The 20,722-nt window shown below is 28.4% G+C and overlaps 1 protein-coding gene across 4 annotated transcripts in view; it reads right to left on the reverse strand.

Annotated features, from left to right (window-relative positions):
* Positions 1-20,324, reverse strand: part of LOC107438661 (UNC93-like protein) — a 25,416-nt gene extending 5,092 nt beyond the window's left edge. Inside the window, exons 1-4 of one of the 4 annotated variants that reach the window (XM_087150298.1) lie at positions 20,154-20,289; positions 17,895-18,005; positions 6,083-6,233; positions 3,761-5,269 (exon numbers count right to left, since the gene is read on the reverse strand). In XM_087150298.1, coding sequence (XP_087006424.1) covers positions 3,761-5,230 — 1,470 coding nt within the window. In that variant the 5' untranslated portion in view covers positions 5,231-5,269; positions 6,083-6,233; positions 17,895-18,005; positions 20,154-20,289. Of the gene's footprint in view, positions 1-3,760; positions 5,270-6,082; positions 6,234-17,894; positions 18,006-20,153 lie in introns of all 4 variants that reach the window. The other 3 variants (XM_087150297.1, XM_087150299.1, XM_087150300.1) reach the window with 3 other exon arrangements.
* Positions 20,325-20,722: the final 398 nt, after the last annotated feature.

The following is a 20,722-nucleotide window of genomic DNA, read 5'->3' on the forward strand; positions in this document are numbered from 1 at the left end:
GAAATTTTATTTAAAAAAACCGGAAGAAAAAAAAAGATATGATCTTTTCATCAGCCCACACGATTATATCCGCAGAAAAGAGTGCTTTCTGATATTGTATCACTATAGCCAAAGCAAAATATATTAATACAATACTGTGAGGATCACTCAAAAAAAAATTTTTACAAAAATTACAACAAATAAAATAGAACACAATAAGTAAGAAGCCTTCTTTAGAAATATTGTTAATAATTTTATCTAAGTAGTTAGAGAAATTGGTGCCAGGTTTAGGTAAATAAGTATTAAATCCATATGTTATAGTTCTAAATTTTACAGGAATTTAATGAAATTTAGACTGATAATTAAGTAAGGAAATTGTATATTGCTAATCTTAATTTTTAATCTCTTATAAAAGCTAAAATTTTTGTTAATGACAATATTATTACTGAAGTTACTAAGTTTAAAATTTTTACTATTTTTTAATTCCGTATTTTAAAGTTCAGCATAGAATTTTTTACAGAATATAGCATAATTATTGTTAGCTTTGTCTATGGGAGAATTAAGTTGCTTAATCGATTGAACAATATTAGAAAAATTTGTAGGATTGTTACTCTTATTTAAATTATCCTTATTATTGAAAACAAAATTTTTAAAGTAATAATAAACACCCCATTTCCATTCTGTTAGCATACCTAAAGGTAAAGCGAATCTATTTGATATCTTTAAACAAAACCTATTGAGATCATTAAGAAAGTATTTTAGAATTTTATTGATTGATATATGGTAAATGGGTCTAAATTTTGTTCCTTTTATCATTAAATTCCTATGCATATATATATATATATATATATATATATATATATATATATATATATATATATATATATATATATATATATATATATATATATATATATATATATATATATATATATATATATATATATATATATATATATATATATATATATATATATATATATATATATATATATATATATATATATATATATATATATATATATATATATATATATATATATATATATATATATATACGGGTGGTTATCAAAATAATTGAAACACCCTAGATTTTGAAGGCTTGGGAATTGCTGTTCTGAGGTAAATGTTCTCTTTATGAAGGCATCTACTAATTGTAATTGTTGACACTAGAAAATCTAGATGCTGATTGAGCTCTGCGGTCACTTTTTCTGCAGTTGTTAGACATCACAATCCGCTTCAATACTCGTCGGTCTCTTTCGCTCAGCTTCTGTTTCCGTCCACTATTTTGGTTTGCTGAGCTTGTCTTTCCGCGCTGTGTGTATGCTGTCATGACTTTAGACACCGTACCTCTAGAAACGCCTAAAAGCTGGGATGTTTCGGTCATTGTTGCTCCAACTAGTCGGGCTCCTACAATTTGGCCTCTCTGAAAATCTGTGAGATCTGACATTTCACGCTTCTGACAAAAAATCTAAACGTAGACAACTCTGCTAAAGCTCTCTCATACCAACTAATATATGTACGTTTTATATTAAAAAAAACTGGTAGCTGAGATTATATTTTAATTCTTATGAAGAGAATTTTTAAATGTCCCTTTTATTCACAAGTTTCCATTATTTTGATAATTATCTGTATATATATATATATATATATATATATATATATATATATATATATATATATATATATATATATATATATATATATATATATATATATATATATATATATATATATATATATATATATATATATATATATATATATATGTATATATATATATATATATATATATATATATATATATATATATATATATATACATACACATATCTTCATTTATATCTTAATCAATACATCTTAATGAATATATTAAATACTTTAATAACAACATTTAAAATTATTAATATTTAATAGTAATAAAATATTTCTAGTTCATTTGCAATTTTTGTCTATATAGTATTTTAATATTTAGTTTATTGCCCATGATGTCGCATTATTAATTAGATTTTTATTTTATGGTATTTACTTTATAAATCTTTATAAAAATATGGAAGAAATCTTAAAGGAGTATAAAATTATAGTACAATATAAAATTATTACAAATTATAAGATTATGAGAAAATTCTCTATCAACATATTTGTAAATGTAACTTTAATTGATTTCAGGCTGATAACTGCATGTGACTAAAATTTTCTTTAAGCATTGTTATTACTTATTGCTTTAAATGATATGTTTTTGTTTTTTTTTCTTTTGTACGGTTTTAGATGTTATTGCGTAATATTGCATGTTAGTTTAGCTTTTGCGAAAACATATAATATTTAGAAAATACCATTTTACTAGATTTGAAAGCAACTAATGACGATCTCTTTTCCTTTCTCCATCTGAGTACGAGCTTTCCTACTTTTTTACTTATTTATTAATTTGCCTTCATTTTCTATTTTACTTCATTTATTTATTTGTTATTTTACTTGAATTTTATTTTATTTAATTTTATTTATTTTTAATTTTATTATTTTTTTTTATTATTTCAAATTTTATTTGAATTATATTTTACTTAATTTTATTTTATTTTATTTTATTTATTTTTAATCTTATTATTTTTTTTATTATTTCAAATTTTATTTGAATTATATTTTACTTGATTTTATTTATTTTTTACCTTATTTTACTTATTTTTTATTTATTTATTTATTTATTTAGTTTTGGTATCTGAATTTGACCTACTTTTGATACATATTTTGTAACGCTTTGTATAACTTATTATTCAATTTACATTTTTGGCTTGCCTTTGTTTATAAATTTTCTTTCAGTGGTTTAAAAAAGATAAGGATTACTTTAACATAAATCTCAAACTGAAATAGAAAAATCGAAAAAGCTAGAGATAAATCAGAAATAAATAAGTAATACACAGGAAAATGCTGTTATAAAGTTTACTATACTTATGTAAATAATCGAAAATAATGTGTGGTTTTCTTTCTTACTTAAAAATCCCCATCATATAATTTTTCTATCCCATCAGAATGCTTCAACAACAATGTTAAACAATTTTAGTTTTTTCTTTTTAAATTTAAATGCATGGAAATAAACAGATATGTAATCAACACATTACTATTTTAATTATCCTAATAATTAATAGTTTAAAAGCGTAAACAGTAAAAAAATACTTTTTTTTTAATAATGCTTAAATTTCCTTTATTTACTTTTTTCGCAGTGTTTGGTCGATAAAAAATAGTTGAAATATTTTTCCTATTTATTTTCCTACCACTTTTTCATTTTTTTTCCTTTTATTTGGATGGGGCAAGAAATCATCGAGAAATCAAATTTAAAGAGAATAAACTTGTACGATTTAGGGGTTCAACTTATAAGCGCCGTATTAAGGCTTCAACTAATTTGAATAACACTTGGATTCATTATGAAACTAACTTTCGTGCATTAATAATAATAAACAATTTATATATCTACATATTAAGCAGAATGTATTACAATAAAATTATATTACTTATCCCTGCATAGAGAAAAATTCTAGTAAAATTACTGTACTACATGGAAATGACATTTCTGATTCAAAAAAAGAGTATAACTCAGGGTAATTATTTCAAAATATATGGTTTTTAAACTATTACTTTCGTAATTCTTTTGTTCATGAGGTAAAGGTTTTCCCGAAATTCAGGTAGTTTTTATATGTTAGTCTGATAGTTAACCGTTTTCTTGTAGTTTTGACGATACTTTGTTTTCGGTGTATAGTAATCTTACGATTTTCAAAAATTATATAATCACCTTTGTAAAATCTCCTGTAACAAACGCTTGATAAATTCCCAAACAAAAGAATATCGGTATAAGAAGAAGCAGATTTTTGTTCCTATGGAGTCTGAAGGTCGTTATAGCCATGTTCAACGAAAACTTCACTTCACCATTTTTGTTATTTAAATTGTCTAGGAACAGCAATGTAATCAATGCTGAAAGAAAACTCATTACCACATAAACTGTAGTCAAAATATATCTGGTTTCTTTACTCGGCTTTTCTAGATTATGCAAAATGCAGGCTGACTCCATGCTGCAAAAACTTGAACCACACACACAACTTGAGTTGAAGTTGTATTCTCTTTGCATGGAGTTTCTTTGAAAAATGAAATAGGATATGACATTACACAAGATGTGACACGCTTGATACACGCAACCGAAAAATCCGAAAAAACGTGATGTTGTAGTCTCTAGTATTTTTATTGCTTTATCTGAAGTCTGGAAGTTGAGGACAGATAGATCTTTTTGCTCATTTTTAACAACAGTTTCTGATTTTGTTCCTTCTTCAAGAACTGAACTCAAACGGGATACTCCGGAATCAAAAATCCGTTCATGTCCAGACTTATTTGATAAATCATTGCTTTTATTATCTGTGGTATTCAAGGTTTCTGTAGTAGTCGAGGTTTGTTTTGTTCCATTTCTTAAAGAACCACTGGTTTCTTCCAGAATGGTTTGGATTTTATTCTTCCATACCTCCTTCTTTTCTTGTTCCATAAAGCCTTCTTCAATTAATTGACTCGTGTCGTTGCTTGAAGCTCTCAGGTTCAACGGTGATCCATGCGCAAATTCAATTAATGCAATTTCTTTATCTGTATTAAGTGCACCAGCTGGAAACGCGCCATTTTCGCTAAACAAGCTTTGTTTGGTAATGAAAATACTATCCTTATGCTTCCGAACACTGTTATAAAATTGCGGACTATCACTCAAATTATTTTTCAAAGTATTTTTTTCTTCAGTAGAAGATTCTAGATTAAGATTCTGAGGATCGTTTCCAGAGCACAAATTTGCGTACAGAGAAGACAAATCATTCACATATGTGCAGAGGGAATTAAATACAAGAGAGGATGCAAAACCAACAATTATAGAAGCTGGCATCATCACACCAAATACAGGGTAGTAGTTTGAAGACAAATAAGGGACATACGCAAACATGGAAATCACCAATACAAGTTTACTACCGAATTTCTTAATCAAGTATTTTGGTAGAAACAAGCATGCAATACAGCCACATGCGTACTGCACAGCAAAGCATATAAGACCTACTTCTTTATTCATTGTACTTTGCAGGAAGGCTAATCCTTCAGAGGCAGTGAACGATAACAGAAACGTGAAGCTTACCAACACTAAGTTTTTTATAATTCTTGCTTTTGTGAATTCATTAGAGTTATCAGGTTTTACATTTTTATCAGTGTCTTTACTGATTGCTGTCTGTTGGGATTGCTCCATATTTAAATTCTGCTTTTTGTTAACACAATGTCATATTTTCTGTAAAGGAAAAGAAAATAATAATCGTTATTGCACATAATTTGATTTTAGTTAAAGTTCAAGAACTTTCAAATTTTTGTAAAAAACATCGAATATTTTATTCATATAAATGTTAAGTAATAGGAATTCATTTTACTCGAAAAATTTAAAAATAAATAAAATATAACGTTTAACAGTTTTAGAGTTGTTCGATAGATGCGTTCCTCTTTGTTCAAAGCATTTCTCTGTAAAAAAAATATTCCGGATACAATTACGGTAAAAATTATCGACACTCAGTGTACGTTAAAACAGTTCTTACTGTGGGTAAGCTTTAAGTAAATAAACAATAGCACGTTATATATCCAACCTAATACGCCATTAAAACTTTATCGTTCTTGGTAGCCTCAGTTCCTATCGTCACAGAAATGACATAAACATTCTCTCCAAATATTGATGGTCTAATTTCTTTAATGATCGTTGATCAATTCAAGTTGATCAACCATCAATTGATCAATTTTACCAACCAAATTGTTTTATGTTATTATCACTATTTCTATTGTTTTCATCATTATATTTTAGTTTTATATTAGAAAAATGTTACTTTATAGATGTTATTTAATGAATTTTTAATGATGGAAATATTAGGGACTGCAATTTCTTGGAGGAGGATGTAGGTTTTTAGAATTAAAGGCTAAAACAAACATCTAAGGTCATTCTTGAAACTGATAAACATTAATAACAAATTTAAAAAAAAACTTTTCTAAAACTTGAAATAAAAAAAGACGATTAAACCATGCATTTTCAAAAAGTATATTGTAACATAAGAATACTAACTTTTAAGTGTCTTGTAATTAGTTTCAGCTGAAATTAGTTCTCGACTATTCTCGTCAAAACATGCACTATTGAGCATTTAGTTGATTTTATGAAAATGCAATAATATCTCAGGAATAAAATATACTTGATATATCGATCAGCATAGTTAAACCTAGAAAAGAAATTTATAGTGTCACACCTTGAAGCAGTAAATTTTTTTAATGAAAAATTGCTTAACTGTTTCTCAGAAAAATATTTTTGCTTTTATTCATTTATAAACGAAGATCTGCCCGAGTAGATAAAGAGTGAATTGGTTCATCATCTTCTGAATCAAATTTCTGTGATCTCTACACATATAAAAATTTAAAAGGAACCAGGAGAAGAGGAGGATTTTTTTTCATCTCATTGTCAGAAGGTAGACAAAGTAATAGAAACATTTTTATAATGATAAATTTTTATAGTTTATGTTAACATTTTTATAGTTTTTCACATTTCTCAAGAAATAGGTAAAGATTTCATAAAAATGCATTCTAACTGCCATAACTCAAAAACAATTTCGTGAAACGATATCAGCTACCTTTCATAATTTTCGAGAACTGATTGAAGAACATTCATATATTAAAATATTTTTGATTCAGTTATTTTATTTTTTTATTTTACACCAGAAGCGAAGATTTCTCATTTCTGACGCGTAATTCAGTTTAACGAAAACTTTTAGCTAGGAAATTATGATTTGTTTGGAAAGCTTATGATTGTATATTAGTAAATCGTCTCACTTTGTTTGAATTTCGGATTAGTTTTGAAGTAATTAAATAGTTTAGATTAACGATTTTTCGGAATTTTAGAAAATTTAATCAGAGTAAAATAATATTTTTTGCAACCAAAACACCTTTTTATTAAATAAATGAACTAAATTAGGGGACTCGATGTTAATATTTATCTTAACTACTATCCCGAATTCCTTCATTCGTTCCTTGCCTACAACTTTCTGCCTTTCTTTCCTTTATCGCTCATGTGACGTGCTATGATTGACGTCAGACAGCCTTTCTCTCCAACTTCGTTTCGTAGTTTGTATTCATTTTAAGGGAATTGCTTTTCCAATTAAATCTTTATAACTCGAATTTTTAAACTTGCATATTTAATTTAAAACTTAATTTTCTTCCAGGTAGAATTTCATTATTTAACCGTATTTATTACGCGTAAAACATAAAAGAGTCAATTTAACTTCCTCCGACTGGATTTTTTATTCTTTTGGCTACAGCTGGTATAACAAGTGAACCATTTTTAGGATATTTTATTTCCATTCAGTATTTGACAACCTTATAATTCATTATTCAATTTATGGGGTAGTGGAAAATTATTTCCTTATTTTATCTAATAAATAATTCTATATATTTTTATTAGATAAAATAAAATCAATTAAATAAATAAATAAATAAAAATTTCAATAAGTCTGGTTAACGTTCTCTTTTCATCCGGAAATTGGAAGACATTTTTCCTTGTAACGCAAAAAAAGTTCAACATCATAGTAAATTTTCTCCTTATTTGTTACTTGATGTAGGAGCGACTTTATTTTTTGGGAGTTCTAAATTACTAGGATACGGAGAATGAATCGTAACATTAGGGACAACAAAATCGTTATAGTAATCTTCTGTTTAGCAGTGGTTAAGAGATAAAGTTTCTCACCGAGTAATGAAAATCTTAAGAGATTTTACTAAGATAAATCTATCATTGCGCTGGACTGAAAATTTCAATTTTCATTAGTAGCGAGTAGCCGGTAGACTATAATAACTTTGTAGCCACTAGGGAGCCAAAATACATTACAACTTTGAAAAATTGGAATTGTTAAGGAACTCTCTTTCCACATGAATCTTTCCATCACAAATTGAAAGATTTTGAAGAATCAAAATTTTGAATGGACAGATAGGGCACTTTAATAAAAATTTCTGTCTTCCAGAGTTTTTCTGCATTCATAAACTTTTATCATCAAACGATTTTTGAAAAAATAAATAAATAAAGATTGAGAAAAGTAACTGTTTGCTTGCTTATTTTAAGTTGCCCCTTTTTTTGTTTGCCAATGGTTATTTTCAGGTCTGCACATTGCATATAAATTACGTTTACAGTTATTGGATGATTAAAAAATAAACCGTATCAGTTAAAACCTTTTTCAAACATTATAATAAACAGTTCAAATATTTTTAAATTTACACGTTTAACAGAAGCTACGCTAATAAATGCTATTAAAAATTTTATTAGTTATTTAGTGCACTTCCAGCTGATATTTTCCTTCCGAAGCAAAATTTTACATAAATCCATCCGAATATTCAACCCAAATTTCTGTTAGAAATTTTTCTTTAAATTTATCTTAGTAAAATAAAAAAATAAAAAGTTATGTTTTACGTAAATCCATCCGAATATTCCATCCAAATTTCTGTTAAAAAATTTTCTTAAAATTTTTCTTAGTAAAATAAAAAAATAAGAAAAAATTTATATATAGAAGCTCAAGGAATTTTTTTGAATTGTACACTTGTTCTGCAGAAGCTCATACAATTTTTATATTGTTTCGAACAAATGTTGCTGGGTAATAAATACAAATTTTACTTTGCACCCCGTTCCTGGATCTGGCTAAATTTTGGAACCGATTAATCTCTATTTCATTGTTTTGTGATTACGAAAAAAATTTTTAAATATTAGGACATTTTTGTAATCACTGTATTTTAATTTCGAGTAAAATTTAAAATATAAATATAAATTTTGAACTTGTGTAAGTGTTAATATTTTGTATTTGATTGCGTTTGCGGGTTTGCGTGGTTCGTATTACGAGCTCATGAAAATAATGTTGATCTAATTTTAGATAAACAACAACAAAAATAATGAATAGCGGATTAATTATTAATTATGCGTTTATTGACAACAGCGCATTGGTCTATCTCTAGACGCAATGAAATCCAACAAGGAAGTAACTTTTTTCTAATTAATGTAGGTGGCGCTACTATTACTACATACATATCGGCTTCAACAGTAAGATCCTGTACATCAGGACAGTTGATGCAAATTCTGTCAAATTGATACTCAGTTGTTTCATATTGTAATAATTAAATTTTGTTAATTAAATTTAACTAAAAGTAATTAATAAAAAGTTAGGTTTTATTAAGAAAAGGTTGAAAATAATGTTTCAGAACATACGTTTAAAAAAACTATGGTAGAGTTTATTTACAAAATTAACTAAACATAAAAGTAGTTTCGATTCATTATATTTTTAAAGCTTAAAAGAAAGGTATTCCAATGAAAAATCTTGAAAGAATCGAAACGTATTGGGTATCAACTGTTGGCGAAATATGTTTGGCCCAATTTTTTGGATTTGTCAACAAAAAAAATGGTCGACGGGATTTTACCAAGAACCATTTATTTTATCTTCAAAGCAAATGGTCATAATGTTTTAAAAAAATAAATAAAGTTTTTTACATTTTTTAATAATTATTTTAAATTCATACGTTAATTACTAAACAGATTTTGAAAAAATCTTATTATGAAAATAAATATTAATTATTTACTATTTACTAATTGTAAAATGATTAAAAAGTTAGATGCAGTTTTAATCATATTTATAGTAAAAATTTTGCTCCCTAACGTAATATCATATAGGATTATTTTATTAAGAAAAAGCACTATTTAGTTTTAGGCAATATATTTGAAATAAAATAATCAAAGTTTGAAATTTAATAATAGCATTAAATTATACTAAGAAAAGATGATAAATATCATTGAGCAAAAAAGTGTTTTGCAGGTAAAAAATATCTTTTCTAAGTTTTTACAATTTCATGTCAAAGACAATCAAGGAAATTTGAGTCACTTTTCTTAATAAAGGAGTATTAATAGTCATAAAGTAATAAATTGCACACTTTTTAAATTTAGAATCTTTCGAGATGTCTGCGTTATCTGTTATGAATGTAGTTCGTTTTCTCTCTATGGCATTTAGAACGAAAGTTGTTTTACTTAGTGCTGTCACAATAGAAGTCATATTTATTCTTATTTGAGTTGTTTATTCTTTTTGTCTGCGACCTAACCAAAAAGGTTTACCTGGAGGTAAAGAAAAAAAAACACAATAATTTGTAAATCAGTGTGGACAACCAAAATAAAACGTTAAATCAGAAAATTAAGCAAAATTATTCAAGAACCATTGTTTTCTGAATCTAGTCATAACCGAAATTTTATTTATGAAAAGAAAATATCTAAACTAAATTCCTTTGGGAACTTAACTTGATCGCTGAACTGTACCAAAAAACTCGAAATTCTTATAGACTAAAATATAGTCTATTATGGTGCGATACGAAAACTATCAAGTAAAAATAGAAATGATAAAAAGGGGATGAAAGTAAAAAACAAGACTTGCTACTGTTTTTCAAGCAATCAACAGTATATTTTCGATAAAAATGACTTTCAATTTTTAATAATATTACAGACGATGGAAAAATCATTTTAGCTCATTAAAAAAAACATGACTATTTTTTTATGAAATTTGTTTGAACATGGCATGCAATTTAAATTGCTGATATAATAGAGAAACAATATCCATAATTAAAAATGACATAATTTTAAAATGACATTTGCAAATTGAAACAATTTTCAACACATGCATAAAGAAATAACCAGGAAAAAGTTTAAGTTGAAAATTTCCTAAAATAATCTTCAAAAAATCCATTTTCGTTTTTTTGAGTGAAGCACTTAATTCAATTTTCATCAAATCAACTTTAAAGTTTTACATTTTATCAATAACTTATGTAGTTTCTATCTCTCAAAGGATATTTGCTTGTCTTTTTTATTTGTAAATTATAAATTAAGTAAAAATAACCGTACGTCTGCAACCTAATTGCATTTACATTTAAAATTTAAATGTAATAAATAATGAGCAAACTAGGCAAAAAAACACTCTCTTAAAAACATCAATAACGCTTCGTCTTTCTTCAAAACAAATCTTGTTTAATCTCGTAATAACACCTATCATCCAGCAGCAGTCGATTTTTATTATGTTTAATCTGATAATAACATTTCAAAGAAAAAAATCAATAGCTAAATCATTAATAATGTATCAGTTGCCGGCAATGTAGGAAATGCCGGCTATATATACAAAGCCTAGACTATGTATACAACATTTGGCCTTTTTAGTTCTAAATTATGTTCTTTACCTCGGCATTATATACATCGACAAATGCTCTTTAAGCAAACTTTGGATTGTACGAATCGCTGTGTTTATTTTCTTCGTTTTCTTTTTCCAAACAAAGTACTAAAAATTAAGAGGCTCCAGGAAAAAATGATTAAATAACAATTTATTTATTTTTAATTTTACCATTTTCAAACAAAATAGTCAAATAACAATAAATTAGATGGTATTCAAACTGTTAATTGTGATAAAAACCGTTTATTAACTGTTTTCACCCAACACGGATAAACAAGCATAATTTTATCACACCAACTAGATCCACCTAAGGAAGCTACCTATTTCCTCGCAGCCGGGTACTACATGGTATGACAGCTGAGAGGGCTAATCTGACAATTTCATGATCTGAAGAATGGGGATTCGAAGTAGAGCATTGACACCACAATATTTCCTCCGTTCTCTTCAACACGTGAACAGTTCCCAGTGTTCTGTACATCTTAATTTGTGACCCGGGATTTTAAGCATACGATACTCTCATTCGTGCACAAAGGTCAGCTCTATAAAGCTGCTAAACTTTCTCCAATGTTCAGTTAAACTTCTTTTTTACAATTTGCTAGTTGTAAATTGGTTAAAAAAAAATTGTATATTCATGGCTTTTTAACCATACTAGATGGTTTTAACCATACTGTTTTGGAACCGTAAAAGTAAGAAATGTTCTCTATTGATAATTTTACGGTAAATTGGATGGGCTTACTGCTACCGGTTATTTGACCATAATATTAGAATGAGAATTCTAACAGTGAATGACTGAAACTAACAGAATAATTGAAAAATTATACTGCCCGTAAAGCTTTGAAAAAAAAAATTTCCTTTAGCCTGCAAGGGCTAACAATACTATTTTCAAAAAAACCCAACTAAAATCCAAAACCAGTCAAAAAAAATTATTTTGCTTTCAAATATAAATAATTCCCCGGTTTTTTTTAATAAAAACACTTTTCTTCCATTGTAATCCTATAAGTCCCGCACCAAAGCAAAGAGACGAAAAAGCAGCCTAGGAATAATTCTCAAGTTTCGATCAATTTTCGCACAAATTGCTGAGACTATTATCCCATTACTATTCTTCACGGTCAGAGTAAGTGAATCCAGTTTCCTTTTTTTAGTTTTTGAACGTTCTAGCACTTATTTCCATGAAGATGTCACATCAAAGCTAAATCCAATTTTCAAAAAAATTCTTTATCTTATAGCAGGATTTACACTATCGTTTTTTGCCACTTTTGGGAATGTCTGGATCTTCACGGACAGTCGTAGCTGTATTCAGCACCTGAGAAATTGGGAGAGAGTAACGGCCGGGCTGGGGTCTCGATACTTCGTTTATTAAATGCCCTCTGAGTCTCCCATGACATCCATATTCAGTGGATACCCTCACACTTGTGTCTTTTTGGCAACGAACGTGCTGATCAGTTGGCAAAAGAAGGTACTTCCCTCCCAGCCTCTCCAAACACGGCCCTCACTTACTCTGAATTATTTTCGATTCGCAAATCTAAAGTTAATAAAGCTTGGATTGTTCCACCGGATCACAATTGGTATCCCCGCAAGCGTCCTGGAGGAGCCCTTGACCATCAGGGTACACGTGCCGACCAAACCGCTACCTGTAGATTTGTTAGTGGGCATACTAAGAGCCTCACTTTCAGTGGACAAATTAAACTTTTTCCATCTTGTAAAAAGTGCAACTCCAGCGAGGCTAGTCCTCACCATCTACTTGATTGCCTGGATTTCACCATGGAAGAGGTTCTTGAGAGGCCTCTCCTTTTCTTCGATTTTTTGAAGATTCACGGCCTCATGGATCTGGCATAGCTCCGCTATCCCAGCTGGGATTAGAAACAACAACAACACTATCGTTGAATCTCAAAAATAAATGCAGTATCCTAAAATAGATTTTTCTTTGCCTCTTTCATATAAATGAAGAAAAAAAACGTTTTAGGGAAGTTTTTTAAAAGATTTTAGATTTTTTTAAGAAGATTTTTTTTCTTAGTATGTAAATAAAATATTTTGTAAGTTCTGGTGCTATTTTTTATTTATAAAATTATGTTTGTTCAACTTAACACTTTTCGTATAAACAACTAAAATTCTCAATCGGTTTTTGGTGAATATAATAGCGTAAATCCAACGAAAATGGTAGAAAATAACAAAATGATATTGAAATTGTGTTGTAAGTACCAATTCAATTAGATAATTTGTATCATGGTTAAAAATAGAAGCTTGTCTTATCATAAATAATATTAGTTCGCCAAACATGATCAAAGTAATATTAGTGCTATATTCGAGAATTGAAATTGCTAAGATCTAATCTTATTTCTCACGAATTGTGAAAACGAAAAAAACTACATTAAGTACACTGAAATAGAAAAATTTCGAGAAACTGATGCCTAATTAGTTATATTTAGATTGCCTCATACCACAGCCTAGCACAAACGGGATTTAAAAATAAAATAGCAGATGAACTTGTTAAAAATGTCCCATCTCATCAAAAAGGAGAATACTACAGGGAATGTTCTTTGAAACAATGCAAAATTGGATTCTAGTAAGAAACGAGTCCCCTAATAGTACATTTTGATCTCAACAACATAAATGCTTCTAATTAAGTTACCGAGGGATGAAATGGAGAACCAAGACCAGACATTGAGTAATCCTTGGTGCAACTCATTTAATGATCGTAGAGAAGCATTCAAAGCGACTACTTCTCTAAGGTAATCCCAAACAATCTCTATCAGACAAAGGTCTGGAGATCTGGTTAGACAATCCTTTCAATGAATATCTTCACTTTTAAGAAAACACTCAGCAAGAGATGAGGTCTACATGGCCACGTGCTGCTGTTCATTTAAAATGAACTTTGAGCCAATGAATCTCTAAAAATGAGCAAACGCATAGCTCTATATTTAAACCAGGAGCAGTGCCTCTTTGATAGACATAGAGGTCATATTTCTGTTCAAAATAATGAGCTTTCCCTTCCATAATGTCTGATTTCTCGTACACTACAGCTTAGATAAAGGATACCTGGTTTGTTCTACGCGAAAAATTTCACCAGGAAGAAAAGACCGACCCTCCAATGTACAAAAATTAGTCTCTATGGAAGCAAAAATTGGATTGTTTGAAAAGGTATTATATTGGGTAGTTGAACGATGGACACCCCTATGTCTTTCAACGAGGCACTGTTGCCAGTTTGTTAACTGAGCTCTGTGTTTGGATTTAAGTCATTCAATTAATTTTACTTTCGTTTCGTCTATTTCACGATAGCATGCGGTACTTGAACTTCATGCAGGAAATATTTTGGAGTGCGAAGATATTTGCCGGAGAGCTCCAAGAACCAAAAGAGGTCACCTAGTTATGTATTTAAACCTGAATACGATAGAAAATATTTGGGACTACCTTGGAATACCAGTTGCTTTTTCGGTTCCTCTTCTTCGGTCGTTATATTGGCACTTTCATTTTCAGATAAGACATAGAAAACAGGTTATATCCTAACTTTAGAAGCTAGAGTAATAATTTATAAAGTCCGTAAGTTACCAAAGATAATAAATCTTTATTTAATAATAATGATTATTAATGGTTTGTCTCAAAATTTAAATTTTGATTTCAATGCCTTGGGTACGCGATGTACTACATAACAATATGATTGCAAATCGTTCCGCACATTGATAATGGCAACTTGCTTGACTTCAGTAAATCGCATATGTCATAGGTAAATTAAAAAATTCGGCTTATAGCAAATATCACCAACAATTTACCATGAGTCAGACTAATTTCAAAAACCTTTATCTCCTAATTTGCCTGATAATGTCAACAGTTTTGTTCTTCTTAAAAAATGAGCATGCAAAACTTCAAAATACATTTTTATCTAGAGTTTTACATTTTCATTAATAATAAGCAAAAAAACCGAACTCCTTAATAACTATTGATCAGATTTTTACGTACGAGGTTTCTGTCTTAATGGTTCTAAAGACGGTACTTAAATTTATTAATTTATGTTTCCAACAATATGTGAAATTTCAAAACTAGACACAAAAACTTTGAATAAACTAATGTTGATGTTTCAAATTTTTTATGAATTTTTGATTCCTGATTCTCAAAATAAAACCAAATGTAATCAAAACGTAAGTCGCAATCTCGAAAATGGAGTTTTAATACTTTTAAGTAAAAAATCGGTAGCAGCTTTGAACTTTAAATGCTGATTTCAATTGCTGCGTACATAATCATAATCTAAACACACTTTTCAACTTAAATCGCTATATTATTAACTTGTAAAATTATTTTTATTTCATTATAAATAAATATAAATAAGCTTAACTCACTTAAAATCAAATAAATTTACACATATTTGGGGGAAAATAATACTTAAAACATAATATATAAACGGTTTTGAATTCAGATACACAAAACAGTTTAGTACTAAGCTTGTTATGGAAGTCAACAGAATAAAAAACAAATAAAATGACGACGTATTTCTAAGGGACTTACCGTTTCGTTGCGATTACCATTAAATTCCAAGATCATGAGCTTAGAAACTTCATTGGCATTCACTGTATTGTAAGAATCTGTCTTTGTATAGTTATGAAAGATGTTTCATTCGTCATTCGTTGTTTTATCTCTACTGAATTCATGAATTTATATTCCTTCAACTTTAATAGGATTACAAAACATTCGCCAGGATATTTATTTTTATCACTATGTGAAAATACTTAACAATAAATATAATAAAAAAAAATATAAAGCACACATCACAAAAGACCTGCCTTTTAGTTAAAGAGCCATCTATTGCTTATTTTTTAAGGCATACTTCGATCAAATAAACCATTCATTTACAAATTCTGTTTAGTTTCACACAATTTTGATGGAAAAAAAATCTATTCAAAAGTCTGTCAAAAAGATATTACTTGCATTTGAAAATGCATGTATAATAAATAAAAAGAAAATTACACACATAGCAAACGACCTGCTTTTCAACTAATTAACCATTTATTGCTTGTTTTTAAGTAATATTTCGGTCAAATAATATGAATAATAATAAATTCCAGTTCATTTCAAATAAATTTTATAAAAAAACTGCTTAAAAGATTTGTCAGAAAGTTATGTCTTCTATTTAAAAGTACATATATAATAAATTTGAAAAAAATGCAAGCACTTCGCAAAAGATCTGTCTTTCAGCTAATGAGTCATCTATTGCTTGTTTTTTATGTAATATTTTGGTCAAATAATATGAATAATAACAATTTCCATTTAATTTCAAATGAAATTTTCAAAAAGCACAATTTAAAAAGTTTGTCAAAAAGTTATCTCTTCAATTTGAAAATACATATATACATTTAAAAAAAATATTAGACACATCGCATAAGATCTGCCTTTCAGCGGATGAGCCATCTAATGCTAGTTTCTTAAATAATATTTCAGTCAAATAAGCTTTTTGATTATTAACAAGTTACATTTAGTTTCCAATACAAGTAGTCCAGAAAATTAATTAATTAAAAATACAAAGATAAAGACATTAAGCTAGAATTAATAATGTATTATAAAATATATCCTCGTATTTTAAGTATACTGTTTTTGATATTTAACTGAAGTACTAATTTAATCCTACTTTTTCTCATCATTATAGCCCCTCTAAATTTAGTTTTAGATATTAATAATTTGTTTATAACTAACACGTTAAATACCTTAAAAAATTTATAAAATCAATGTCTCACGATATTATAAATCCAAACAGATTAAATTTCTAATGTGCTAAAAATAATTTCAATTTACCTACTATCTTCAAAAAATACTGCGATACTTAATAAAACTTATTGCTTACTACATCTTATATGAAATTATTATGTTTAATGTGCTAGTAAATGGATAAAACTTATTCATTAGATTTTATAAGAATAATATTTGATTCTTGATTAATAAAATAATAGATAAAATCAATATTACTTCAAGGTTAATATTTTTCATACTCAACGCGCTCTCAAAGCATTTTTGATATTTAATGTGCTAGGTCGCTCAACAGGTATTGGAAAGAAAAAGAAGTTACAAGCAATTCTTTCTTTTTAATCTGTAAAATTTTTCCTATATCATTTTCTCGCCTAAAAAAATTTTAATCGCGTAAAAAAAATTCATTTTGTTTAAAAAAATCAAAGCCGTCATCACATTTTATTTGAAGAAAAACAACGCAATATTTTTGTAAAAAATAATTCAAAAATGTATAAAATAATCAGGTACTTGCAACTCAAGAAGACGATCACTAATACACAAACACGTGACCTATGACATCAGCGCCAACTTATCATTTACAAATAAGATGGCGAGTTAACGTCGAACTAAGTTTCTCTCCATAGGTAAGAAAATTATTTAACGAGAAGTCAATTAAATTAAACGCCGTATCGCTCATTGGTTTTGTTAAAATATAATTCTTTCTTGTCTACGTCTTTCACTTAACTTTTTTTTTTTTTGTAATCAGGATATATTTTTATTTTTTTTACTTGGAAACTTAGATGCATAATTAGTTTGTTTATGTTCTATATGGCTTCAAACTTTCTATGTGTTAAGCAACAAACATATAATGAAAGTGAATTTAAATCTTTCTGAAAGAAAATCGAATATGTCACTCAAGAGAATTGATATTTAACGGGTTTGGCTTACTCGGAACAGAATAGAAAGAACAGTTGATAACGGAAACAGATGCCACATTTTAATAACCAATCATGATCGAGTTACTCACAATACGTCACTTACAGGTATCCCATCATAGATCTAGATGAATAAATAAAAATATAAAAGCACCATTTTAAGCGGATTTATTTCTGATACGAACATCTGAAGTAATATTATTTTTAATGTGTGAGCTAAAAAGATGTTTAAGTTCTTATATAGAATATTCCATAAGAGCAATGTCCTATTATTATAATCCTAATAAAAAATTATTGAAAAGAATATACATAGTAGGGTCAGAAATTATTAGTTAAGCGAGGAAAAATCAAAAACTCTATCGAAAATGTTTTAAATCACTAGTTTTTCTTCTGCATGATAACGGTCGGCCTCATGTCGCATAAGTTGAAATTTATTTTTTTGGAAACGCTCAAGTGGGATATTTTACCGCACCTGCCGTATTCACCGGACATTGCTCCTTCTGATTACTGATTGTTCCGACGTATGCAGCATAAGTTTGGTAGGTCACCAGTTCACCTCCTTCACAGAAATCGAAAATTTGGCCCCTATCTTAGATCGCTTCAAAAGACGAGAAATTTATCCAGGATGGAATTCGAAAATTACCTGAAAGGTGGGAAAAAGTAGTAGCAAGCGTTGGACAATACTTTGATGAATCTATTCGTTCATTTTGTTCTGAAATAAATGCATTTCTGACCGCAAAAAAATGGACCGAACTAATTTGTACTCCCAATATAAAAAACATGCAAGCATGCTTCCGATTACATACAGAGCTTTCAATTGCGTTTGTGTTTTGCAAACTTGAATTCACTTTAATAGCTTTAATACGCAAAATGAGTAAACTATTTTTTGTCTACCACAATTTTTTTAATGTATGTAGTAAGGGTGCGCAAAAAACAATGAACTTCCCTGAATAACTTTTGATCTTGTGATCGGATCTTTATCTTCTAGGACTTAATCGTAATGACTCAAGGGAGTGACTTTAAATATGCTAATTAATAAGCGCAGACTATATTTTAAATTACGAAATCAAACACGAAAACGTACCTTCTCTGAATAAACAAACCTTTTTTCGATATATTCCGATTTCTGACCCCCAAAATATATTGAGCCGCAAGTTGGACCATATTTCCCGGATTGAAGCTACCCCTTATATTTTGGGGGTCAGAAATCAGAATCCGCCGGAAAAAAACGTATGTTTGTTGAGAGAAAGTACGTTTTAGTGTCTGATTTCGTAGCTTAAAATATCCTCCGCACTAATTAGCTAGCATATTTTAAGGTCATCCCCTGGAACCATTAAGATTGAGTCCTAGAACGTGATGATCCGATCATTAGATCAAAATTTATTCAGGGTGCCCTGCTATTTTTTGGGGTGCACTGCACATTATGGACTAATGTATACATGATTTAGATTACGTAACCGAACTTTTTGATATGTTTTTCTTTTACTTATTTAAATACACTACTGGCTTAAATGCACCAAACGGGATCACTTTTTTTTCTACCTCAATTTTAATAAGGATTTAAAAATTGAGGTCGGTCATTATGAGCTACCTTTTGTGCATAAAGCAAAACTACCCTTTACTAACACAAATTATAAATAATTTTATTAAACCTTATTTTTTATAATTTAATATGACAATCTCTATAAATATAAATTCGATAATATATAATCTAACTAACTGGAAGGCCATGGCACAGAATACATCAAGATGGCAAAAACTTATTGAGACGGCCTTATTGGGACTTATTGGCCTATCATAGGCAGTAGTGCCCAAAAAGAAGAGGAATATATAATCTATAAATTGGTCTTACTCCGAAACAGAATTTCACACGTTGTTACCAACCTAAAAAGTTCATCAGCTCCTTCAATATCACGTAGACTTATTTGAAAAATAAAGCTCTGGGATATTACCGTTAGCATTTCGATAACTCAGAGCCTTATTCAAGCATACAATGACCATAACAACAATATTTGCTTTGGTCACTTTGAAACTTGAACAATGATTTATTTTAAGAAAAATAATTAATTCTTCTTATCATATTTTAACCATAAATAAATTTCATTCCTTTAATCCGAGTTTTCCCTGCATTTTCTAAGTATGAAATATTTAAAAAATATCCTTAAAAAAACTAAATTTGAATTCGACAGCTTAAAACGGAACTGCTTAAGAACATACATACGTACAAAAAACGCTAGTTTTTACGAGCGAACAAAGAGTATAATTTTCTTACCTCTAATTCTTCGAATATAGCTTGAGAATTACAAGACAAACTATACCTTTTGCTTACTCGTGTAAATGTCATTTGAATCGTTAAAACAAAAAGAAAATAAAAGATTTTCTTCGAAAATCAGAACTTTACCTGCGCCTTATCAATAAATAATTTTGTTTCAATTTTACTCGAGCAGACATTTTTACGTAGACGTATTTTATAACTATCGTAAACGTTTATGGCCAACAACTTTCGAGATAATTTATAGATTTCTTTTCGTAAATATTACAATGTACTTAAATGTAAGTCTGAAAAACCGCGACTTCACATAGAAAAAACTACCTCAGACTAACTTTACATATAATTACAGTATGTTCAAGTACTAAATTGCTATATTTATAATACGTAAAGCCAATAAAGCAAATTTAAATCGAATGTAATAATATAAAAATATTTAAAAGGGTTACTTAAGAATCTTGGGTATTAAGTTGTTGGTATGAGAACGGAAATGAAAGGTAATTTAGAATAAGAACTTCAGCTTTTATAATTCTCTCTTACGTAAACTACTGTTTTAGGTTACAAAATAAAAA

This window comes from Parasteatoda tepidariorum, chromosome 8, assembly GCF_982258835.1.
Source record: "Parasteatoda tepidariorum strain Cologne lab strain chromosome 8, Ptep-v5.0, whole genome shotgun sequence".
NCBI lineage: Eukaryota > Metazoa > Arthropoda > Arachnida > Araneae > Theridiidae > Parasteatoda > Parasteatoda tepidariorum.